Genomic DNA, 25,941 nt, shown 5'->3' on the forward strand with positions numbered 1-25,941 from the left:
CCCGCGGGAGCCGGCGGGAGAGCCCGCAGGAGCCCACGGGAACCGGCGGGGGAGCCCGCGGGAACCGGCGGGAGAGCCCTCAGGAGCCGGCAGGAACCGGCGGGGGAGCCCGCGGGAACCGGCGGCAGAGCCCTCGAGAGCTGTCGTGGGAGCCATCGGGAGAGCCCTCAGGAACCGGTGGGAACCGTCGGGAGACCTCGGAGGAGCCGTCGGGAGCCCTCGGGAACCGGCGGGAGAGCCCGCGGGAGCTGTCGGAAACCGGCGGGGGAGCCCTCAGGAAACGTCGGTAGCCGGCGGGAAGTGGCGGGGGAGCCCTCGGGAACTGTCGGGGGAACGCTCGGGAGGCATCAGGGGAGCCCTCAGGAAACATCGGGAGCTCTCGGTGGAGCACTCGGGAGGCTTCGGGAATGTTCGGGAGCGCTCGGGGGAGCACTCGGGAGGCGTCGGGAACGTTCGGGATCGCTCGGGAGGCGTCGGTGGAACGCTCGGGAGCGCTCGGGTGAGCTCTCGGGAGGCATCGGGAACGTTCGGGATCGCTCGGGAGGCGTCGGTGGAACGCTCGGGAGCGCTCGGGTGAGCTCTCGGGAGGCATCGGGAACGTTCGGGAGCGCTCGGGAGGGCGAGGAGCGGCCTCGGAGCTCGGGAGCCGAAGCGCTTCGGGCCCCGCCGGGAGCGCTCGGGCCGCGCCGGAGGCGGAGCCGGGATTTAGTTTGGCCTCGGCCGGGCCGGGAGGCGGTGCCGGAACGCTACAGAAACACACAAAATAATAACGGGGAAATAATGCAAAATAATAACGGGGAAATGATGGAAATAATACAGGATAATAATGGGGAAATGATAGAAATAATACAAAATAATAACGGGGAAATAATGCAAAATAAAATGGGGGAAATGATAGAAATAATGCAAAATAATAACGGGGAAATGATGGAAATAATGCAAAGTAATAACGGGGAAATAATAGAAAATAAAATGGGGGAAATGATGGAAATAATACAAAATAATAACGGGGAAATAATGGAAATAATGCAAAGTATAACGGGGAAATGATGGAAACAATGCAAAATAATAACGGGGCAATAATAGAAAATAAAATGGGGGAAATTATGGAAATAATACAAAATAATACAAAATAATAACGGGGAAATGATAGAAAATAAAATGGTGGAAATGACGGAAATAATACAGAATAATAATGGGGAAATGATAGAAATAATACAAAATAATAACGGGGAAATAATGCAAAATAAAATGGGGGAAATGATAGAAATAATGCAAAATAATAACGGGGAAATTATTGAAATAATACAAAATAATAACGGGGAAATGATAGAAAATAAAATGGGGAAAATGATGGAAATAATACAAAATAATACAAAATAATAATGGGGAAATGATTGGAAATAATACAAAATAATAACGGGGAAATGATAGAAAATAAAATGGGGAAAATGATGGAAATAATACAAAATAATACAAAATAATGATGGGGAAATGATTGAAATAATACAAAATAATACGAAATAATAACAGGGATATAATACAAAATAAAATGGGGGAAATAATAAAATAGTACAAAATGAAATGGGGGAAATAATAAAAATAGTACAAAAATAAATGGGGGAAATAATAGGAATAATACAAAAAATGGGGAAATAATAGGAATAATACAAAATAATAACGGGGAAATAATACAAAATAATAGCGGGGAAATAATAAAATAGTACAAAATGAAATGGGGAAAATAGTGAAAATAATAGAAAATAAAATGGGGGAAATGATAGAAATAATACAAAATAAAATGGGGGAAGTAATAGAAATAATACAAAATTAAATGGGGGAAATAATAAAAATAGTACAAAAATAAATGGGGGAAATAATAGGAATAATACAAAAAAAAATGGGGAAAATAATAAGGAGGGGGGAAGAAAAATAAATATAAAATAACATGGGGGAAGGAAGGGGAAAAAGAAAAAAATAAAATTAAAAGAAAAAAAACCACAAAATAAAATGGGGAAAAAAGTGAAATGGGGAAAAGGAAGGGGAAAATAAATTTTAAAAATACAAAATAAAATAAAAAGGGGGGAAAAAAAATTTAAAAGTTGGGGGAAGGGGAAAAAAGGGAAATAAAGAGAAAAAAAATTAAAAATGAGGGGAAAGGGAAAGAAAAAGAAAAAGAAAAGAGAAAAAATAAAATTAAAAATTGGGGAAAAAAAGGTAAAAAAGAAATAAAGGCCAAAGCAGCTGAGCCGAGGGCAGAGAGGGAATTTGGGAATTTCTCTCCCGGAATTTTGGGAGATTCCACCCAGGAGGGGAAAAAAAGGAAAAATTTTGTTTAAAAAAGTGAAAAAATGTGAAAATTCTCCCAAATTTCCCAATTTTTGGGGGAATTACAGCGTGGGACTGGAGCGTTCTGGGCAGGAATTGGTTCATTTGAAATGGGGTTTGACTTTTATTGATTTTAATTTTATTTTTGATTAATTTATTTTCACTTTTTATTTTTAAATTTTTTATTTAATTTATTTTTATTTATTTATTTTTAAATTTACTTTTATTTATTTTTATTTATTTTACTTTATTTTTTCTAGATTTAATTTAATTTGTTAAAATTTTCCCAGCTATTTCTTTTTAAATTCAACTGAATTTAATTTGGATTCTATTAATCTTTAAAATTTATTTTAAAAGCTTTTCTTCCATTTTAAATATTTGGATTCATTTTTTAAACCTCTTTTAAATACTTTTGATCCATCTTTTATTTCTTTTAAATAATTCCATTTAATTCTTTATTCCTTTTAAAATAATTTTGAAATTTATCCTTTATTTTTTTAAATATCGTTATAATTTATCTTTTATTTATTTTAAATACTCTTAAACTTATTTTAAATTTATTTTTAATTTATTTTTATTTCTTTTAAATATTTTCCATTTATCCTTTTCATTGAAATTCTTGATTTCCACGTCTTGAAATTTGAATTTTTTCCCGCATTTCCTTTTTTTATTTAATATTATTTTGAATTTCTATTTTATTCTCTTTGGAATTTTAAATCCTTTTCAATTTCATTTTTTAAAAAACTCTCTTTTTTTAAACATTTCTCGTATTTATTTGGAATTTTGTTGATTTTTCCCCAATTTTTTACTGGGGGGAACCAACCCGTGACGGACGGGGAGCAGCAGCTCCGGCGACCCCTCCTCTGGGGACACCCAGGGGGACCCAAAGGTGACACCAAGGGTGACAATGAAGGTGACCCTGAGGGCAGCCCTGGAGGTGACCCAAAGGTGACCCCAAAGTGACCTCGAAGGTGACTTTGAGGTTGACCCAGAGGGTGACCCCAAAGGTGACCTGGGAGGTGACACCAAAGGTGACCTGGGAGGGGACACCAAAGGTGACCCTGAGGGTGACCCCAAAGGTGACCCCGAGGGTGACCCCAGTGGTGACCTGGGAGGTGACACCAAAGGTGACTGCAGTGGTGACCCCAAAGGTGACCTGGGAGGTGACCCCAAAGGTGACCCCAGTGGTGACCCCAGAGGTGGCCCTGAGGGTGACCCCAACCTGAAAGTGACCCTGAGGGCAACCCTGAGGGTGACCCCAGTGGTGACACCAAAGGTGACCCCAAAGTGACACCAAAAGCAACCTTGAAGGCGGGGTCACCCCAAAGGTGAACCTGAGGGTGACCCCAAAGGTGACCTTGAGGGTGACCTCAAAGGTGACACCGAAGGTGAGCTCAAAGGTGACAGCAAAGGTGACCTTCTGAAGGCAACCTCAAAAGCGGAGTCACCCTAAAGGTGACCTGAGGGTGACCCCAAAGGTGTCCCCAAGGGCGACCACAAAGGTGACCCCAAAGGTGGCCACAAAGGTGTCCCCAAGGGTGACCATGAGAGCAACCCCAAAGGTGACCCCAATGGTGACCACAAGGATGATCCCAAAGGTGACCTTGAAGGTGACCCCAAAGGTGACCGTGACGGCAACCACAAGGGTGACCATGAGAGTGACCCCAAAGGTGACCCCAAAGGTGGCCATGAAGGCAAACCCAAAGGTGACCCTGATGGCACCCCCAAAGGTGCCCCAGAGGTGTCCCCAAGGGTGACCACAAGGATGACCCCAAAGGTGGCCCCAAAGGTGACCCTGAAGGTGACCCCAAAGGTGACCGTGAGGGCAACCACAAGGGTGACCATGAGAGTGACCTCAAAGGCAAGCCCAAAGGTGACCCTGACGGTGACCCCAAAGGTGTCCCTGGTGGTGTCCCCAAAGGTGCTGATCACAAGGATGACCCCAAAGGGGACCCTGAAGGTGACCCCAAAGGTGACCGTGAGGGCAACCACAAGGGTGACCATGAGAGTGACCTCAAAGGCAAGCCCAAAGGTGACCCTGACGGTGACCCCAAAGGTGTCCCCGGTGGTGTCCCCAAAGGTGCCCCCAAGGGTGACCCCAGAGGTGACCTCAAAGGTGACCCTGGGGACAACCCCAGCAAAGGTGTCCCTGGTGGTGTCCCCAAAGGTGCCCCCAAAGGTGTCCCCAAAGGTGTCCCCAAAGGTGTCCCCAAAGGTGCCCACAAGGACGACCCCAGAGGTGACCTCAAAGGTGACTCTGGGGACAACCCCAAGGGTGACCCCAGGGCCATCCCGAAGGTGACCCCAAGGTGCCCGGAGGTGCCCCGGCGGCGTCCCCGCGTGTCCCCGCGCCCCTCCCGGTGGCCGGCCGGCGCCGGCATTTCCGAGCCGTTATTTTTCCGAATGGGATTTGTCTCTTGGTGATGGCCCCCTTGTAGGATGGCACCCATGGGATGTGGCGGGCGGGGTGGAGGGTTGGATCCCGCTTAGCTCTCCTGGGCGTCGCCGGCGCCGCCGCGGCCGTACTCACTGGAGCGCGGCGCCATGCCCAGGTACTGCTTCAGGAACTCGCTAAACCTCTTCTGGTTGTTCCACTTCCGCGCCGACTTGCGCACCCCGATGAAGCCCCCGTACCTCTTCTGCACCCCCTTGGCCGCCCGGCCCGCTCCCGGCCGCCGCGAAATGTCCTCCTCCTCCTCCTCCTCCTCCTCCGGCTCGTCGTGCTGGCGGCCCGAGGGCCAGGGCCGGCCCGAGAGGCGAGGTGACGTGGTGTCCATAGGGGTCCCCAGAGGTGACATCCCATAGGTGTCCCCGTAGGTGCCATCCCATAGGTGCCATCCCATAGGTGACATCCCATAGGTGTCCCCATAGGTGTCCGTCCCATAGGTGCCATCCCATGGGTGCCCACCCATAGGTGTCCATCCCATAGGTGACATGGTGCCCATAGGTGTGCATAACTGACATCCCATAGGTGCCCATCCCATGGGTGTCCATCCCACGGGTGCCCATCCCATAGGTGTCCCCATAGGTGTCCGTCCCATAGGTGCCATCCCATAGGTGACATCCCATAGGTGTCCCCATAGGTGTCCGTCCCATAGGTGACATCCCATGGGTGTCCCCATAGGTGTCCGTCCCATAGGTGCCATCCCATCAGTGCCCATCCCTTAGGTGCCATTTCATAGGTGCCCATCCCATAGGTGTCCCCATAGGTGTCCGTCCCATAGGCGACATCCCAAGGGTGCCATCCCATGGGTACCATCCCATAAGTGTCCCCATAGGTGCCCATCCCATAGGTGTCCCCATAGGTGTCCGTCCCATAGGCGACATCCCAAGGGTGCCATCCCATGGGTCCCATCCCATAAGTGTCCCCATAGGTGCCATCCCATAGGTGCCCATCCCATAGGTGTCCCCATAGGTGTCCGTCCCATAGGCGACATCCCAAGGGTGCCATCCCATGGGTCCCATCCCATAAGTGTCCCCATAGGTGCCATCCCATAGGTGCCCATCCCATAGGTGTCCCCATAGGTGTCCGTCCCATAGGCGACATCCCAAGGGTGCCATCCCATGGGTCCCATCCCATAAGTGTCCCCATAGGTGCCATCCCATAGGTGCCATCCCATGGGTGCAATCCCATAGGTGACATTCCATAGGTGCCATCCCATGGGTGTCCATCCCATAGGTGCCATCCCATAAGTGCCCATCCCATGGGTGCCCATCCCATGGGTGCCATCCCATAGGTGCCATCCCATAGGTGCCTATCCCATGGGCCATCCCATAGGTGCCCATCCCATAGGTGCCTATCCCATAGGTGCAATCCCATGGGTGCCCGCCCATAGGTGCCATCCCATGGGTGCCTATCCTATAGGTGACATCCCATAAGTGTCCCCATAGGTGCCATCCCATGGGTGACATCCCATACGTGACATCCCCATAAGTGCCCATCCCATGGGTGACATCCCATAGGTGTCCCCATAGGTGCCATCCCATAGGTGCCATGGGATGGGATGGAGGAAGTGGGACGGGATGGAGGAGGTGGGATGGGATGGAGGAAGTGGGACGGGATGGAGGAGGTGGGATGGGATGGAGGTGGGAAGGGACGGCGGAGGTGGGAAGGGACCTCTGGCCCGTTCCCATGGCAGGTCCTGGTGCCTGGAGTTGTTCCTCGCCAGGGGTGCAACTTTGCTGTTCCCGAGGTTTCTCCAGCTGGGAATGTTCCTCTGGATGGCAGCAGAAGCCTGTGGGGTCCCACCAGCCCTCCCAGCTCTGCAGCTTTTGCTGAGGTTCTCCTGCTGAGGCTCTCCTGCCCCGTTATCCTGAAGGACTCCTGGTGCTCTGGGTTTATCCGCTCCGGGATTGTCCTCGAGGATGTCACGGGACACCGGGATGAAGGTCAGGCCCAGCCTCAGGCTGGTCAAGCCCCACTGCTCCTCCATAAATCCACGCTGGCTGCTCCCGGTGACCTTCCCGTCCTCCACTCCTTCAGAGCAGCTCCACGGGATGGAGATGGAAAAGCTCCGTGCTCCAGCACCTCACTGGAGATTCATGGGAAGCTTCCCAGATCCTCCTCCATCCTTCCTCAAAGGCAGGAGGGGCCTCCAGCTCCTCCAGCCCCAGGAACGGCCGTTCCCACCACGGCCCTTCGTCACCGGCGTCCTTCGGCCCCCAGGGTTCATCCCACCATGGCTGGGTCCTGTCCCTTTCCAGGCTGGACAGGACATGGACCTGTCCCTGCTGTGGGGTTTTGGTGCCACCAAACCCACCATGGTTGGGTCTCATCCTTTCCAAGCCGGACAGGACATGGAAAGTCCTTTTTTGGTGTCACCAAACCCACCACGGTTGGGTCTGATCCTTTCCAGGCCAAACAGGACATGGAAAGTCCTTTTTTGGTGCCACCAAACCCACCATGGTTGGGTCTCATCTCTTTCCAGGCCGGACAGGACATGGAAAGTCCTTTTTTGGTGCCACCAAACTCACCATGGTTGGGCCTCATCCTTTCCAGGCCAGACAGAACATGGAAAGTCCTTTTTTGGTGCCACCAAACCCACCATGGTTGGGCCTCATCCCTTTCCAGGCCGGACAGGACATGGAAAGTCCTTTTTTGGTGTCACCAAACCCACCATGGTTGGGTCTCATCTCTTTCCAGGCCGGACAGGACATGGAAAGTCCTTTTTTGGTGCCACCAAACCCACCACGGTTGGGTCTCATCCCTTTCCAGGCCAAACAGGACATGGAAAGTCCTTTTTTTGTGCCACCAAACCCACCAGGGTTGGGTCTCATCCCTTTCCAGGCCATACAGGACATGGTAAGTCCTTTTTTGGTGTCACCAAACTCACCACGGTTGGGTCTCATCTCTTTCCAAGCCAAACAGGACATGGAAAGTCCTTTTTTGGGGCCACCAAACTCACCATGGTTGGGTCTCATCCCTTTCCAAGCCAAACAGGACATGGAAAGTCCTTTTTTTGTGCCACCAAACCCACCAGGGTTGGGTCTCATCCCTTTCCAGGCCGGACAGGACATGGAAAGTCCTTTTTTGGGGCCACCAAACCCACCCTTTCCAGGCCAGTCCTTTTTTGGTGCCACCAAACTCACCACGGTTGGGTCTCATCCCTTTCCAAGCCGGACAGGACATGGAAAGTCCTTTTTTGGTGCCACCAAACCCACCCTTTCCAGGCCAGTCCTTTTTTGGTGCCACCAAACCCAGTACCCAGGAAAACCATCCAGGAGGAAATCGTGGAAGAACCGAGCTCGGTGAAGCTGGAAGGAACCGTGGGTGGAGGGCCCAGGAGGGAAGCGTTGTCCTCATGTCCGTCCCGACGTCTCCACCGCGGTGGGGTCCTTCAAACGCTGATTCCCGGCTGGCTTCAGCCCAGGTGAGCCGGGTGGAGATCCCCGTCCTCTCCTCAAACCCTCAAATCCATTTTTCATCCTTTTTCCCCTCAAACCACCCCTCGCTCCATCCTGTTCCTCACGGTGTCTTCGTCCTTCTCGTGGCTCTTCCGCCCAAGAACAAATTCGGGATTTAGTCCTGGAAATGCACCAAAACCTCCTTTTTTTGCCCCCTAAACACGAGGAATTCCCATGGGATGGGACAACGGGGAGCTGCTCAGAGCGGGAGACCTGGAGGACATCCGGAGGGTCTCGTGGCCCCAAACCTCTGCAGAACCTCTCGGCTCCGTGGCACCGCCAGCCCGGCCAGCGGGGAGCGGCCACCGGTCCCGCTCAGGGCTGGAGCTCCAGCGGCTCTTCCCACCCCCCAGGGCTCGTCCCACAACCCCCAAAAGAGGGAGAATTGTCCCCAAACGAGGCGGTGAGAAGGATTTTTTAGGGTGGGGCCTTGTGGAGACACCGAGGGCGTCCCGCGCTGAGCCGAGGTCTTCTCCTGGCATCTCCAAGGCTTTGGAAGGGGCTGTGCTGCTGGAAATGATGGATCCCATGGAGGTGACATCTCGAAGGTCCTGTCACCCTCCGGCATGGACATCCCAGGCTCCTGGGCCACCGGGCTGAGGTGACAGTTCTCCTGGAAGTGGCTTCTGTGTCCTGGAATTCTGTCGGGAATCCTCGGTGAACAGCGGCCGGTGCTCCAAAACCTGCTGGGGAGGTTCTTCCCCGTCTTTGGTTGGTGGCTTTGGTGGCCTTGGGGACCAGCACAGGGGTGACTCACCCACACCGTGAGGAGCAGGCGGTCCCTGCCCTTCCCTGGCACCAGAAATTCCCGGGATCTCCTGCTCCACGGAGCTGGTGGGACCTCCTTTGGAAACGGTGGAAGATCACATCAAATCCCACCACGAGGCTCAAACCTAACCCCTGGAGATCCCAAATCCCACCACGAGGCTCCTTCCAACCCAAACCTGAGGAGATCCCAAATCCCACCACAAGGCTCCTTCCAGCCCAAACCCCAGGAGATCCCAAATCCCACCACGAGGCTCCTTCCAGCCCAAACCTGAGGAGATCCCAAATCCCACCACGAGGCTCCTTCCAGCTCAAACCTAACCTCAGGAGATCCCAAATCCCATCACGAGGCTCCTTCCAGCCCAAACCCCAGGAGATCCCAAATCCCACCACAAGGCTTCTTCCACCCCAAACCTGAGGAGATCCCAAATCCCACCACAAGGCTTCTTCCACCCCAAACCTGAGGAGATCCCAAATCCCACCACAAGGCTTCTTCCACCCCAAACCTGAGGAGATCCCAAATCCCACCACAAGGCTTCTTCCACCCCAAACCTGAGGAGATCCCAAATCCGACCACGAGGCTCCTTCCAGCCCAAACCAAGCCCCAGGAGGCCCCAAATTCCGGTTCCAACTGCTCTGGCTTTGGGATAGGAGCTGCCACGGGGTCCATGGGCCACCAGCCCCCCCAGCTCCTCCCCGAGGTTCCGGCTGGAGCTCCAGGAGCAGGACCAGGCAGGAAAACGGGATCTCACAGAGGTTCTGGTGCCTTCTAAACGACGTTTTGGGGCCCAGGCAGGGTGGTGGCACCCCAAAACTTGGTGGCAGTGACGTGGCCTTGGTGGCACTGGGGTGGCTCCAGCATCTCCTGGAAGTTTCTGGTTTCTCCTGGGATTTTTGGGATATTTCCCAACCCTGGGGGCTTCCGAGCTGCCGGCTCCTTTTGGGAATGGGGGAACGTGTCCGCCCGGTGGGATTTGTTATCCCAAATAAACGGAGGAGGTGGACAATCCCCCGGGAACGCCGGGACGCGGACACAGCTCAGGGAGGGGAACAGAAAGGATTTAGGAGCTGGAAAACCCCAAAATTCCGGAGTCACGGCGCTTCCTGTCCCGTGTGGGACGCGAACCGAGGCCTGGAGGAGCTGTGGGATCTCCGAGCTCCTCCCACCCAGCCCGGGCTCCGAGCGGGATTTTGGAGGCTCCTCAGGGGTTTGGGATGGGTGAGGCACTGGTGGGGATGGAAGCTGGGGATGGCTGGGGTCTTGGGACCACCCCGGTTTGGGATCTTCACCCTGGTTTGGGATCTTCATCCCGGTTTGGGATCTTCACCCTATGGGATCTTCACTCTGAGTTGGGATCTTCACCCTGAGTTGGGATTTTCACCTTCCCTCAGGACCTTCCTGGTTTGGGATCTTCACCCTCATTTGGGACCATCCTGATTTGGGATCTTCAGCCCGATTTGGGATCTTCAACCTCATTTGGGATCTTCTACTTCCCTCAGGACCATCCTGATTTAGAATCTTCATCCTGCATTGGGATCTTCATCCTCGTTTGGGATTTTCACCCTGGTTTGGGATCTTCACCCTGGTTTGGGACCATCCTGGTTTGGGATCTTCACCCTGCGTTGGGATCTTCATCCTGGTTTGGGATCTTCACCTTCCCTTGGGACCTTCCTGGTTTGGGATCTTCAGCCCGATTTGGGATCTTCACCCTCGTTTGGGACCATCCTGGTTTGGGATCTTCATCCTCATTTGGGACCATCCTGGTTTGGGACCATCCTGGTTTGGGATCTTTATCCTTGTTTGGGATCTTCACCTTCCCTCAGGACCATCCCGGGGCCCACGCAGGAGTGACAGTGACAGTGACAATGACAGCAGGTGGCACCTTCCCCTCAAGCCACAAATCCCCCAGACCCCAGCAGAGGGAAAATGGCACCCAGATCCCGCAGTATGGGGACAGGGGACAGCGGTGGTGGCACTGATCACCCTGCATTGGGATCTTCATCCTGCATTGGGACCTTCATCCTGCATTGGGACCTTCACCTTCCCTTGGGACCTTCCTGGTTTGGGATCTTCATCCTCATTTGGGACCATCCTCATTTGGGATCTTCAGCCCGACGGTGGCACTGATGATGTCCCCCAGACCCCAGCAGAAGGAAAATGGCTCCCAGATGCCCCAGGCCTGGGGACAGGGGACATTGGTGGCACTCACAATGTCCCCCAGATCCCAGATCCCCCAGGCCTGGGGACAAGGGACAGCGGTGGTGGCACTCCTGATGTCCCCCAGACCCCAGCAGAAGGAAAATGGCTCCCAGATTCCCCAGTATGGGGACAGGAGACCCTGGTGGCACTCACAATGTCCCCCAGACCCCAGCAGAAGGAAAAGGGCACCCAGATGCCCCAGGGCATGCGGACAAGGGACAGCAGTGGTGACACTCCTGATGTCCCCCAGATCCCCAAGGCGTGGGGACAAGGGACAGCGGTGGTGGCACTCCTGATGTCCCCCAGACCCCAGCAGAAGGAAAATGGCTCCCAGATGCCCCAGGGCATAGGGACAGGGGACATTGGTGGCAATCACAATGTCCCCCCGACCCCAGCAGAAGGAAAATGGCACCCAGATCTCCCAGGCCTGGGGACAAGAGACAGCAGTGGTGGCACTCCTGATGTCCCCCAGACCCCCCAGGCGTGGGGACAAGGGACAGCAGTGGTGACACTCCTGATGTCCCCCAGATCCCCCAGGCATGGGGACAAGGGACAGCAATGGTGGCAGTCCTGATGTCCCCCAGCCCCCGGCAGAAGGAAAAGCACTCCCATATCCCCAGGCCTGGGGACAAGGGACAGCGGTGGTGGCACTCACAATGTCCCCCAGCCCCCGTCAGAAGGAAGATGGCACCCAGATCCCCCAGTATGGGGACAGGGGACCCTGGTGGCACTCCCGATGTCCCCCAGCCCCCGGCAGAAGGAAAAGCACTCCCATGTCCCCAGGCCTGGGGACAAGGGACAGCGGTGGTGGCACTCCCCGTGTCCCCCAGACCCCAGCAGAAGGAAAATGGCACCCAGATTCCCCAGTATGGGGACAGGGGACCCTGGTGGCACTCCCAATGTCCCCCAACCCCCCCATATGGGGACAGGGACCCCGGTGGCACTCCCCATGTCCCCCAGCCCCCCCATATGGGGCCAGGGACCCTGGTGGCACTCACGATGTCCCCCAGCCCCCCCATATGGGGACAGGGACCCCGGTGGCACTCCCGATGTCCCCCAGCCCCTGGCAGAAGGAAAAGCGCTCCCATATCCCCCTGGCATGGGGACAGGGACCCCGGTGGCACTCCCCATGTCCCCTAGCCCCCCCATATGGGGACAGGGACCGCGGTGGCACTCCCGATGTCCCCCAGCCCCCAGCAGAAGGAAGATGGCTCCCATGTCCCCAGTATGGGGCCAGGGACCCCGGTGGCACTCCCGATGTCCCCCAGACCCCCCATTTGGGGCCAGGGACCCCGGTGGCACTCCCGATGTCCCTCAGCCCCAGGGACCCCGGTGGCACTCCCGATGTCCCCCAGACCCCCCATATGGGGACAGGGGACAGTGGTGGCACTCCCCATGTCCCCCAGACCCCCCATATGGGGCCAGGGACCCCGGTGGCACTCCCGATGTCCCTCAGCCCCAGGGACCCCGGTGGCACTCCCGATGTCCCCCAGACCCCCCATATGGGGACAGGGGACAGTGGTGGCACTCCCCATGTCCCCCAGACCCCCCATATGGGGCCAGGGACCCCGGTGGCACTCCCGATGTCCCCCAGCCCCAGGGACCCCGGTGGCACTCCCGATGTCCCCCAGACCCCCCATTTGGGGACAGGGACCCCGGTGGCACTCACGAGGACGTCGAAGCTGTCGCGGTAGAGCTGGCGGTCGCAGTGCAGGCAGTCGCCGCGACAGTCGCCGCGGGCGCGGGCGCAGAGCCACAGCAGCAGCAGCAGGTCCCAGAGCACGGCCCGCATGGTGCCACCGCCTGTGGGGACACGCCCGTCACCCCCGGGCACCCAGAACCCCGAGGGAGCCCCAAAAAATCCGATGAAATAAAGAAAAAACCCGCGAAATCCAAAAAAAACCCCCCGCGAAGTCAAAAAAAAAAAAAACCCGCGAAACCAAAAAAAACCACGCGGAATCACGGAAAAACCCCCGGTGGCACTCCCGATGTCCCCCAGACCCCCCATTTGGGGACAGGGACCCCGGTGGCACTCACGAGGACGTCGAAGCTGTCGCGGTAGAGCTGGCGGTCGCAGTGCAGGCAGTCGCCGCGACAGTCGCCGCGGGCGCGGGCGCAGAGCCACAGCAGCAGCAGCAGGTCCCAGAGCACGGCCCGCATGGTGCCACCGCCTGTGGGGACACGCCCGTCACCCCCGGGCACCCAGAACCCCGAGGGAGCCCCAAAAAATCCGATGAAATAAAGAAAAAAACCCACGAAATCAAAAAAAAACCCACGAAATCAAAAAAAAAAACCCTGTGGAATTACGGAAAAACCTGGTGAAATCACAAAAAATCCTGTGAAATCACAAAAAATCCTGGAAATCACAAAAAAACCCTGAGAAATCATAAAAAATACTGTGAAATCACAAAAAAATCCTGTGAAATCACAAAAAGATCCTCTGAGATCAAAAAAAATCTTGTGAAATCACGAAAAAATCCTGAGAAATCACAAAAAGATCCTGAGAAATCACAAAAAAGTCCTGAGAAATCACAAAAAAGTCCTGTGAAATCACAAAAAATCCTGGAAATCACAAAAAAGTCCTGTGAAATCACAAAAAGATCCTGCAAGATCCAAAAAAATCTTGTGAAATCACGAAAAAATCCTGTGAAATCACAAAGAAATCATGTGAAATCAAAAAATCCTGTGAAATCACAAAAAGATCCTGTGAAATCACAAAGAAATCGTGTGAAATCCAAAAAAAATCCTGTGAAATCACAAAAAAATCCTGTGAAATCACGAAAAAACCTGTGAAATCAAAAAATACTGTGAAATCACAAAAACATCCTGCAAGATCCAAAAAAATCCTGTGAAATCACAAAAACATCCTGTGAAATCACAAAAATATTCCGTGAAATCACAAAAAGATCCTGTGAAATCACAAAAAGATCCTGCGAAATCACAAAAAGATCCTGTGAAATCACAAATCCTGTGAAATCACAAATCCTGTGAAATCAAAAAATCCTGTGAAATCACAAAAAAATCCTGCAAGATCCAAAAAAATCCTGCAAAACCCCGTGAAATCCCCAAAAAAATCCCATAAAACCCTGTGAAATCCCCAAAGGAATCCCATAAAACCCTGCGAAATCCCCAAAAAAATCCCACAGAATCCCAAAAAAACCCCATTAAATCCCCCAAAAGATCCCACAGAATCCCAAAAAAACCCTGTGAAATCCCAAAAACTCCTGTGAAATCCTGCGAAATCCCAAAAAATTCCAGAAAATCACACAAAAACCCATCAAAACCCCGCCAAATCGCAAAAAACCCACGGAATCCCAAAAAAACCCCATGAAATCCCAAAAAAATCCCATGAAATCCCAAAAAAATACTGCAAAACCCCGTGAAATCCGAGAAAATCCCACAAAATTAAAAAAAAAAAATCCCCAAAAAATCACACAAAACCCCACAAAACCCCGAAGGCCCCTGTGGGCAGAGGGGTCGATCCCAAAAGGCTCCGGAGGGGTGGCTCTGGGGACGTGCCACCCCGTCCCTGTCCCTGTCCTGGGCGTGTCCAGCAGGGATTGCTGGAATAGCAGCGCCAGTCCCGGAGAATTCCCGGAGAATTCCATGTCACTGTCGGCTTGGCCAACAGGTTTAGGGGACAACTCGGGGACAATTCAGGGATTGGACAGAGGTGACAGAGTGGGATGGAAATGGGGACGTGCCACCGGGTGTAGGGGACAATGAGGGGACCGGACAGGTGACAGAGAGGGACAGGATGGGGATGTGGCACCGGGGGTAGGGGACAATCCAGGGACCAGATAGAGGGGACAAAGAGGGACAGGAGAGGGAGATGTGGCACCCAGTTTAGGGGACAATCCAGGGAGTGCAGAGGTGACAGAGCTGGGGATGTGGCACCGGGGGTAGGGGACAATCCAGGGATTGGACAGAGATGGCAGAAATCAGGATGTGGCACCAGCGGAAGGGGACAATGAGGGGACCCGAGAGGGGACAGGCGACAGGGAGGGGACAGAGACAGGATGTGGCACCTGTGGCACCCAGGGGACAGTTCAGAGAGCTGAGAGAGGGGACAGAGAGGGACAACAGAGGGAGACGTGGCACCGGGATTAGGAGACCATGAGGGGACCAGAGAGAGGGACAGGGTGGGGATGTGGCACCAGGGGAGGGGACAATCAAGGGACCACACAGAGGGGACAGAGACAGGGATGTGGCATCAGGGGAAGGAATTAAATAAAAGGGACAAATTAGCCTAGACAATAGAAGATCTTTTTCACTGTGGAAGGACTTGGGGGAGAGGGAAATAATGAGCTGTGGCTTCATCAAAGCAGGGGCAGTTTGCAAGTTGCTCTCCCCTGTAACTCTATCTCGCTCACCCCCAGGAGGGACTGCAAGGGCCGGCAGCCTGCGCTGGTGTCGGGTCCCTCCTCCCCTGGGAGCACGGGGCGGGATGCTGGAGCCTGGGCAGAGGGAGGGGCTGCCGGGGCCGAGGGTTTGGTCTGGGGGCTGTAGGAAGGAGAGGGTGTTGGTATCTCATTACAGGCCTTAGATCTCTGGAGGGGAAAAGAAAACGGGATTAAAAAAGCCCTCAAACTCTAACCACAGGCCTTTGTTAGAAATGCTGTCCGGGAAGGAAGGAAGAAGACAGGAACAGCTCAAATTCAGTCCTTCGATAATTAAAGCTTGCAAAAGAATAAAAGGGGAGGGCAAAAAAATAAATAAAAAGGTCTTTCCCTCCTCCCACCTGCTCCCAAAACAGGGCTGCTGTGACTTCCCCGGGGAACAAAGAGATGTGGTGAGAATGGGCTTTTTCTTGATCCTGCAGTGTCTGGGAGGGAGCAGCAGGACAAGCGTGTGGCCCTGCAGATGGGAGCCCCTCATCAAAGCTGGGGAAAAATAGGGGGGAAATGTGTTTTTCTGTTTCACTGATCATCAGAGAAGGACTAGGACTTCCTGATCCGAGGAAAATTTGGAAACTGAAGACAAAAACATTTCCATTCCAAAACTGAACAGAAAGAAGTCAAACCTTTGTGGTTTTCTGCTAAGCAAAAGAGGAAGAAAATTCAGCCACTGGGCAACCCACAGACCCCTACTGCCCTGGTTTGGCTGATCAGAGTATCTTAAAAAATGCATGTAAACCCAGGGATGTGGCATCAGGGGAGGGGACAATTAAAGGATCACACAGAGGGGACAGAGATGGGGATGTGGCACTGGCTTTAGGGGACATTTCAGGGACCGGACAGAGGGGACAGAGAGGGACAACAGAGGGAGATGTGGCACCGGGATTAGGTGCCACCATGGGGGGACCAATTTAGGGTCCAGACAGAGGGGACAGAGACGGGGACGTGGCACCGGGTTTAGGGGACAATTCAGGGTCCAGACAGAGGGGACAGAGGGGACAGAGGTGGGGATGTGACACTGGGTTTAGGGGACAATGAGGGGACCAAAGACAGGGACAGGAGGGGGACGTGGCACTGGGTGTTGGGGACAATGAGGGGACCAGACAGAGGGGACAGACAGGGACAGGAGAGGAAGATGTGGAGATGTGGCACCAGCTTTAAGGGACAATGAGATGTCACAGAGGTGACAGAGATGAGGACATGGCACCGGGTTTAGGGGACAATGAGGGGACGAGGCACAAGGGACAGGAAGGGACAAGAGAGGGGGATGTGGCACCGGGTTTAGGGGACAAGGAGGGGACCAGAGTGAGGGACAGGATGGGGATGTGGCATCACGGAGGGGACATTTCAGGGACCAGACAGAGGGGACAGAGACAGGGATGTGGCATCAGGGGAGGGGACAATTAAAGGACCACACAGAGGTGACAAACATGGGGATGTGGCACTGGCTTTAGGGGACATTTCAGGGACCAGACAGAGGGGACAGAGACAGGGATGTGGCATCAGGGGAGGGGACAATTCAGGGTCCAGATGGAGGTGACAGAGGGCACACAGATGGGGATGTGGCACTGGCTTTAGGGGACATTTCAGGGACCAGACAGAGGGGACAGAGACAGGGATGTGGCATCAGGGGAGGGGACAATTCAGGGTCCAGACAGAGGTGGGGACGTGGCACCGGGTTTAGGGGACAATTAAAGGACCACACACAGGTGACAGAGATGGGGATGTGGCACTGGGTGTAGGGACAATGAGGGGACCAAAGACAGGGACAGGATGGGGATGTGGCACCAGGGGAGGGGACAATTCAGTGTCCAGATGGAGGTGACAGAGTGCACACAGATGGGGATGTGGCACCGGGTTTTGGGGACAATTTAGGGTCCAGACAGAGGTGGCAGAGATGGAGGTGTGGCACCTGCTTTAGGGGACAATTCAGGGACCAGACAGAGGTGACAAAAAGGGACAACAGAGGGAGATGTGGCACCGGGATTAGGAAACCATGAGGGGACCAGAGAGAGGGGACAGGAGAGGGATGTGACACCGGGTTTAGGGGACAATTCAGGGACCAGACAGAGGTGACAAAAAGGGACAACAGAGGGAGATGTGGCACCGGGATTAGGAAACCATGAGGGGACCAGAGAGAGGGGACAGGAGAGGGGTGTGACACCGGGGTTAGGGGACAATTAAAGGACCAGACACAGAGGGGACAGAGATGGGGATGTGGCACCGGGTTTAGGGGACAATTCAGGGACCAGACAGAGGTGACAAAAAGGGACAACAGAGGGAGATGTGGCACCGGGATTAGGAAACCATGAGGGGACCAGAGAGAGGGGACAGGAGAGGGGTGTGACACCGGGGTTAGGGGACAATTAAAGGACCAGACACAGAGGGGACAGAGATGGGGATGTGGCACCGGGTTTAGGGGACAATTCAGGGACCAGACAGAGGTGACAAAAAGGGACAACAGAGGGAGATGTGGCACCGGGATTAGGAAACCATGAGGGGACCAGAGAGAGGGGACAGGAGAGGGGTGTGACACCGGGGTTAGGGGACAATTAAAGGACCAGACACAGAGGGGACAGAGATGGGGATGTGGCACCGGGTTTAGGGGACAATTCAGGGACCAGACAGAGGTGACAAAAAGGGACAACAGAGGGAGATGTGGCACCGGGATTAGGAAACCATGAGGGGACCAGAGAGAGGGGACAGGAGAGGGGTGTGACACCGGGGTTAGGGGACAATTAAAGGACCAGACACAGAGGGGACAGAGATGGGGATGTGGCACCGGGTTTAGGGGACAATTCAGGGACCAGACAGAGGTGACAAAAAGGGACAACAGAGGGAGATGTGGCACCGGGATTAGGAAACCATGAGGGGACCAGAGAGAGGGGACAGGAGAGGGATGTGACACCGGGTTTAGGGGACAATTCAGGGACCAGACAGAGGTGACAAAAAGGGACAACAGAGGGAGATGTGGCACCGGGATTAGGAAACCATGAGGGGACCAGAGAGAGGGGACAGGAGAGGGATGTGACACCGGGTTTAGGGGACAATTCAGGGTCCAGTCAGAGGGGACAGGATGGGGATGTGACACTGGGTTTAGGGGACAATTAAAGGACCACACAGAAGTGACAGGTGACAGAAATGGGGATGTGGCCCCAGGTTTTGGGGACAATCCAGGGACCAGGCGGAGGTGACAGAGGTGACAGAGGTGAGGATGTGACACCGGCTTTAGGGGACAATCCAGGGACCAGGCAGGGGTGACAGAGATGGGGATGTGACACCGGGTGTAGGGGACAATTCAGGGTCCAGACACAGAGGGGACAGAGATGGGGATGTGGCACCGGCTTTAGGGGACAATCCAGGGACCAGGCACAGGTGACAGAGGTGACAGAGATGAGGATGTGACACCGGCTTTAGGGGACAATCCAAGGACCAGGCAGAGGTGACAGATGAGGATGTGGCCCCAGGTTTAGGGGACAATCCAAGGACCAGACGGAGGTGACAGAGGTGAGGATGTGACACCGGCTTTAGGGGACAATCCAGGGACCAGACGGAGGTGACAGAGGTGAGGATGTGACACCGGCTTTAGGGGACAATCCAGGGACCAGACGGAGGTGACAGAGGTGAGGATGTGACACCGGCTTTAGGGAATCCCAAATCCCCAGGGCCACCCCCGGGCCGCGCACCCCGCCGGGTCCCCGCCGGGTGTGACGGTCACCCTTTGTCGCCGGCCGGCGGGCGGTGACAGCGGTGACAGCGGTGACACGCCGGCGGGTCCGGGGGCCGCAGACAAGGAGCCGGCATTGAGCTTTAATCTCGGCTGAGTCACAGCGCCCGAGAGAGGCCAAAAACCCCAAAAACCGGCACCGCCACCCCCTGTCCCTGTCCCCGTGTCCCCGAGAGGCTCCGCGGGAAAACGGGAGCGGATCCCGCTTTGTGCAGCCCCCGCCCCAAAATCCAATCCGGACGCTTTTTGGGGTTTTTTTGGGGGGCTCCAAGCCCCTTCCTGAGTTTCCCAGCCGCAAATCCATTAAAAAAAGGGATTCGCTTTTCCCCATTTCCCCCAGTGTTTGTTTTCACTATTTTTCCCCCATTTCTCCACGGTTTTTTATCATTCTTTCCTCTTTTCCCCCACATTTTATTCCTCGTTCTTTTCCCTTTTCCCCAACATTTTTTCCTCATTCTTTCCTTTTTTTCCCTTCTTTTCCCATTCCTCCAACATTTTTTTCTCCTCATTCCTTCCCATTTCCCCACATTCTTTTTCTCATTCTTCCCCCTTTCTCCCCACATTTTTTCCTTATTCTTTCCCTTTTCCCCCTCGTTTTTTTTTCCTCATTCTTTCCTCTTTCTCCACATTTCTTCCCCTTTCCCCCCACATTTCTTTCCCTCATTCTTTCCCATTTTCCCACCTTTTATCCTCATTCTTTCCCATTTCCCACCTTTTTTCCCCATTCTTTCCCATTTCCCACCTTTTCTCTCTCATTCTTTCCCATTTCCCACCTTTTTTCCCCATTCTTTCCCATTTTCCCACCTTTTCTCTCTCATTCTTTCCCATTTCCCCACCTTTTATCCCCATTCTTTCCCATTTTCCCACCTCTTTTCCCCATTCTCTCCCATTTCCCACCTTTTCTCTCTCATTCTTTCCCATTTCCCCACCTTTTATCCCCATTCTTTCCCATTTTCCCACCTCTTTTCCCCATTCTCTCCCATTTCCCACCTTTTCTCTCTCATTCTTTCCCATTTTTTCCCTTTTTTCCCCACTCTTTCCCATTTTCCCACCTTTTTCCCCATTCTTTCCCATTTCCCCACCTTTTTCCCCTCATTCTTTCCCATTTCCCCACCTTTTTTCCCCATTCTTTCCCATTTTCCCACCTCTTTTCCCCATTCTCTCCCATTTCCCACCTTTTCTCTCTCATTCTTTCCCATTTTTTCCCCTTTTTTCCCCATTCTTTCCCATTTCCCACCTTTTATCCTCATTCTTTCCCATTTTCCCACATTTTCTCTCTCATTATTTCCCACATTTTTCCCTCATTCTTCCCCTTTCCCACCTTTTTTCCCCATTCTTTCCCATTTCCCACCTTTTATCCCTATTCTTTCACATTTTCCCACCTTTTTCCCTCATTCTTTCCCGTTTTTCCCCCCTTTTCCCTCATTCTCTCCCATTTCCCCACCTTTCCTCCCCCTCATCCTCGCCCTTTTCCCCGCATTTTTCCCCCCTCATTCTTTCCCCTTTCCCCACATTTTCCCCGTTAAAAAAGAACATTTTTCCCTCCGGGAAAACCCATCCCGGGCCCTTTCCCGAAGGATTCCCGGGCCGCTCCCTCTCCCCTCTGCCACCCCCGCGGCTCCTCCCGGCCCCAAAATCTTCCTTTTCCTCCCCAAAAAATCCAACCCCATCCACGGGAAGGGCTCCGCCGGGACGCGGCCGCCCCAAGGGTGAAATCCCAGTTTATTTTTTTTTTCCATGCGGTTGGAATTACCCTCATTCATTTCGGTGGAGAATTAACAAATAAAAAAAAATTAAAAATCAATGAGTTTGGGTGGGTTGTTTTTTTTTTTTTTTTTTTTTGGTTTTTTTTTTTGGTTGGCTTTTTTAAAAATGGAAATCCGGCTTAGGGCGGGTTTATCCACCAGGACGAGCGGTTTTTATGGGATGAGAGGTGGGAAAATCCATTGTGGGAGCAGCGGGAACGGGAATAAACCGCGGAGAGGGGCAGCAGGTGCTGCCTCAGATGGGATTTTATCCGCTCCATTTGAGGCCATTCCCAGCCCCTCTTCCCGTGGGATTCTCCCGCCTTTGGGATGGCCCCGAACACCCCAAAAGCAGCTCCGCTTCGGGATCATCCCGCAGCAAAAACACCCCAAAAATCCCCTTTTTTTATTTAATTTTTTTTCCTCCTTTTTCAGCCAAGGCCTGATCCAGAGGCGGCCGGGAAGGATCCGTGGGATCGTTGGCTTTTTTAAAAATGGAAATCCGGCTTAGGGCGGGTTTATCCACCAGGACGAGCGGTTTTTATGGGATGAGAGGTGGGAAAATCCATTGTGGGAGCAGCGGGAACGGGAATAAACCGCGGAGAGGGGCAGCAGGTGCTGCCTCAGATGGGATTTTATCCGCTCCATTTGAGGCCATTCCCAGCCCCTCTTCCCGTGGGATTCTCCCGCCTTTGGGATGGCCCCGAACACCCCAAAAGCAGCTCCGCTTCGGGATCATCCCGCAGCAAAAACACCCCAAAAATCCCCTTTTTTTATTAATTTTTTTTCCTCCTTTTTCAGCCAAGGCCTGAGGCGGCCGGGAAGGATCCGTGGGATCGGGGAAGGAGGGAAAGCTTTTCCCATTTAAAAAAAAAAATCAAATTATTGCCCCAAACCCCCGCCCTGCTCCCCCAAATCCCGCCTTTGCGCCGGCGGATTTTTGGGGGGGATTTTAGGGAAAATCAGAGGGATTCGGGAATGATGGAGGGGGGGCGGTGGTTACAGATCCTCGGCGGAAAAATCAGCGCTGCCTCCTCGGCGTGCCCCTCAATCAGGTAATTGGCCATAATTGGCCAAAATGAGGCGCCGCGGTGTGACTGGAAAGGCAGATGGGAGCCGGGAAAAGGCTGCTCGGAGGTGGAAAAAAATCGGGAATAACATTTTATTCCATCCCCGTCTCCTCAGCCGCTCCTTGCCTGATTTTTTTTTTTTTTTTTTGGGGGGGGGGGGGGGCTCTAAACGGAACAAAGCAGCAAAATAAAAAATAATAATAATAAAAAAGGAAATAAACCCCCTGACGCTCGTCCTTTTTGTGCGATTTTTGGGGTGGCTCGGCCGGGGAGATCCCGGGGAAGTCGCGGCTGGAAGGGGAAGGAGCGGGAATACGGGATGGGCAGAATCGCGGCGCGGCCGCTCCCCCAAAAAAAACCCCCCAAAACCCAAAAAACCCCCGCCGATCCCGGAGGCAGCCGGCAGCACCCCCGGCTCCGGGCAGGCCACGCCGCCTCTTGTTGCATCCCCGCGGCTCCGCTCGGCCGCATTTTGGGGCTGCGGAGCCGAAAACTTTTCCTCCGCCGGGAGAGCGGCAGCGGCTCCCTCCGGGGCGAGGCTGCGCCTTCCCGGGAGCGCGGGGGAATAAAAAGCGGGGAAACTTCCCCACATCGCGCATCCCGGATCCCGCATTCCGAATCCCGCACCTCGCATCTTCCCGCGCCCGCAGCTTCCCCGCGTCCCTCATCCTGCATCCTGCATCTTCCCCTCATCCCACATCCCACTTCTTTCATCCCGCATCCCTCATCCTGCATCTTCCCCTCGTCCCGCATCCCACTTCCTTCATCCCGCATCCCTCATCCTGCATCTTCCCCTCGTCCCGCATCCCACAGCCTCCCCAGATCCCGCACCCCACATCCTTCATCCCTCAACCTTCATCCCTCGTCCCTCATCCTCCATCCCGCCTTCCTCATCCCTCATCTCTCATCCCGCATCCGCATCTTCCCCACATCCTGCATCCAAAATCCCGCATCCTGGGCTGCACATCCTGCATCCTCCCCTCATCCCACACCCCTCATCCCTCATCCCTCATCCCACATCGCGCATCCCACATTCCCCCACATCCCGCATCCCTTATCCCACATCCCAAATCCCACATCCCACATCATCCCAAATCCTGCATCCCAAACCCCACATCCTGCATCCCTTGGGGAGTTTTTAGGGAAAGCGGGGCTGGGGACTCTCCCAGTGCATCCGAACACATTTTTGTTTTTAAAATAAATAAACGAACTTGACATTTATTTCTTAATTTAAAAAACCTGATTTTTAACAAAAACACTGCTCCAGTCTTCCCTGGAACCTCTGGAATGTCAAGAATTCCCTGGATTGTTGAGAATTCCCTGGATTGTCGAGAATTCTCCGCCCTGGGAGGCGCTTTGTCCTTTCCCGGGATCATTCCCCGACCTCTCAAGGCTTCATTCCCAAAATCGCCATTTTTTTGGGGGGTTTATTGCCAAAAAAAGGGATTTTCTCCCCAAATTTGGGTGAAGGGATCCGAGCTGGTGGCGAGGAGGAAAAATGTCAATTTATTTTTTTGGCGTTCCCAGGTTTTTTTGGGAATCCGTGCCGGTACCAACAGCTGGGGTGGGAATGGTTTGGGATTTGGGATCAGTTGGGAAATCAGGGTGGAAAATAAATTTATTTTTTAATTTTTTTCTTTTTTTGGGGGTGTTTCTGTCCCAAATCCGGGTTTGAGAGATCCTGGGAACATCGGGAATGACGGGAAATTTGGGAAAAGCCACGATCCCATTCGGGAGCAGGACATGGAACAAACGGGATCCGGCTCCAGGGGAACGTGGAGAGAATTCCCAAGCTGGGAAAATCGGGAATTGTTCCCCTGGAATTTGGCATTCCCGGGGGTTTGGATCAACCTGGGATGGGATTGAAGCTCCAGGGATCCCATCCCAAAAAATTCCGGGATTCTGGGATCAAGGATGGATCAAAATCCATCAACAGGGATTTTTATGGAATTTTTTGGGATGGAAAAGGGAAGGGAGACCCTTCCTGGAGTCCCCAATTCCCAGGGAATTCCCTGGATCCCAAAATTCCTTCCCAGAATCTCCTTTTCCTGGAGAGGATCCAGGGGTTGGAATGGGCTGGGATTGAAGCTCCAGGGATCCCATCCCAAAAAATTCTGGGATTCTGGGATCAAGGATCCATCCCCAGGGATTTTTAATGGAATTTGGAGATGGAAAAGGGAAGTGGAGTCCCGAATTCCCACGGAATTCCCAAAATTCCTTCCCGGAGAGGAGCTGGGATGGGGATGGATCCAATCCTGGAGAGCCGGGAATGGAGGGAATTCCCTGGGAAAGGGATAAAATCCCAAAAACCCTTCGAATTTGGGATGGAATTCCTGGCTGGGCTGGAATTCCCAGAGAATCCCTGGGAGTGTCCCAGGAAAGGTTGGATCCACCTGGGATGGGATTGAGGAAGAAGAAGAGCTGGGATTTTAATTCCAGCAATCCATAAAAAAAACAAGAAAAATAAAAAATTGTTATTTTTCCCCAAATCGGGGATTTTTTTAGCCCTGAGAGGGGAGGGGGTCAACAAAAAAAAATAAAATCAAAAAATTCAGGAATGATTGCAAATGGAATATCAGAAAATTGCCCCAAAATCTCTGGAATATTAAAATTTAAAAATTTGGGATTTTTTATTGATTTTTGCAGGTGTGGAAAGGAACTTTTCCCGGATACAAAATTTCGGGAAATAGGAAACTGGGGGGGGGAAAAAAATAAAAAAAAAAAATCACATTTCCACTGCCCCAAAATCCTGGGAATCAGGGAAGAGGCTGCATTCCCCTGCCTTGTCCATTCGCGTCGCCGGACAAAGGGACAGAAGGACAGAGGGACAGGGGGACAGAGGGACAGAGGGACAGGGGGACAGAGGGACAGAGGGACAGAAGGACAGAGGGACAGACGCACAAATCACAGCTCCCGCACACTCCGCGTTTTGCCGAAATTTGTCCTCAGCGCGCACCCGCCGGCGGCCGCAGAGGCTGCTGGGAGTCGTAGTTTTCAACTTAGCACAACGATTGCGCAGGCGCAGCACTGCCCCTTGCCGGAGAGGGGAGGAGGAGGCGTTCGATGATTGGCTGAGATGAGGGCGGTGGGCGGGGTTAGATGCAGTGGCGGGAATTGCGGCTGTCGGAGAGTTCGGCGCGAGCGGTACCGGTCAGAGGGGGCGGGGCAACGGCTGAGGGCAACGGGAGTGAGCGGAACCGGCCCGGCCGAGGGGAACTGGACCGAGGGGAACGGAACCGGACTGAGGGGAACGGAACCGGCCCGGCCGAGGGGAACCGGACTGAGGGGAACGGAACCGGCCCGCCCGAGGGGAACCGGACTGAGGGGAACGGAACCGGCCCGGCCGAGGGGACCCGGACTGAGGGGAACGGAACCGGCCCGACCGAGGGGAACCGGACTGAGGGGAACGGAACCGGCCCGGCCGAGGGGATCCGGACTGAGGGGAACGGAACCGGCCCGACCGAGGGGACCCGGACTGAGGGGAGCGAAACCGGACCGAGCGTCTGCGGCTGTGAGTGCCGGGGCTGAGGGGACGCGGTCTGAGGGGAACCGGCCCGGGCCGAGCGGCTGCGGGTGCCGGGTCTGAGGGGAACCGGGCCGAAGGGAACCGGACTGAGGGAAACCGGGCTGAGGAGAACCGGCCCGGGCCGAGCGGCTGCGGGTGCCGGGTCTGAGGGGAACCGGGCTGAGGGGAAGCGGACTGAGGGGAAGCGGGCTTAGGGGAACCGGGCTGAGGGGAACCGGCCCGGGCCGAGCCGCTGTGAGTGCCGGCTCTGAGGGGAACCGGCCCAGGCCGGGCGGCTGC

The 25,941-nt window shown here is 53.8% G+C and overlaps 1 protein-coding gene across 1 annotated transcript; it reads right to left on the reverse strand.

Annotated features, from left to right (window-relative positions):
• Nucleotides 1-63: 63 nt before the first annotated feature.
• Nucleotides 64-12,989, reverse strand: PNOC (prepronociceptin). Its single transcript, XM_041407135.1, has 3 exons — nucleotides 12,867-12,989; nucleotides 4,859-5,051; nucleotides 64-746 (listed from the first exon to the last, which is right to left on the reverse strand). The coding sequence occupies exons 1-3, from the start codon at nucleotides 12,987-12,989 to the stop codon at nucleotides 706-708; spliced, it is 357 nt and encodes a 118-aa protein (XP_041263069.1). The 3' UTR covers nucleotides 64-705.
• Nucleotides 12,990-25,941: the final 12,952 nt, after the last annotated feature.

The sequence above is a fragment of the Onychostruthus taczanowskii genome, unplaced genomic scaffold, assembly GCF_017590055.1.
Source record: "Onychostruthus taczanowskii isolate IOZ18803 unplaced genomic scaffold, ASM1759005v1 scaffold254, whole genome shotgun sequence".
NCBI classification, from domain to species: Eukaryota; Metazoa; Chordata; class Aves; order Passeriformes; family Passeridae; genus Onychostruthus; species Onychostruthus taczanowskii.

Excerpts from the sequence above, each read along its gene's own strand:
- PNOC (XM_041407135.1), bottom strand. The coding sequence starts at position 12,989 with ATGCGGGCCGTGCTCTGGGACCTGCTGCTGCTGCTGTGGCTCTGCGCC. Across the intron at positions 5,052-12,866 it reads GCGACAGCTTCGACGTCCTC|CACGACGAGCCGGAGGAGGA; the intron begins GTGAGTGCCACC and ends TCGGGCCGCCAG. Across the intron at positions 747-4,858 it reads GGGCATGGCGCCGCGCTCCA|CGTTCCGGCACCGCCTCCCG; the intron begins GTGAGTACGGCC and ends GTGTTTCTGTAG.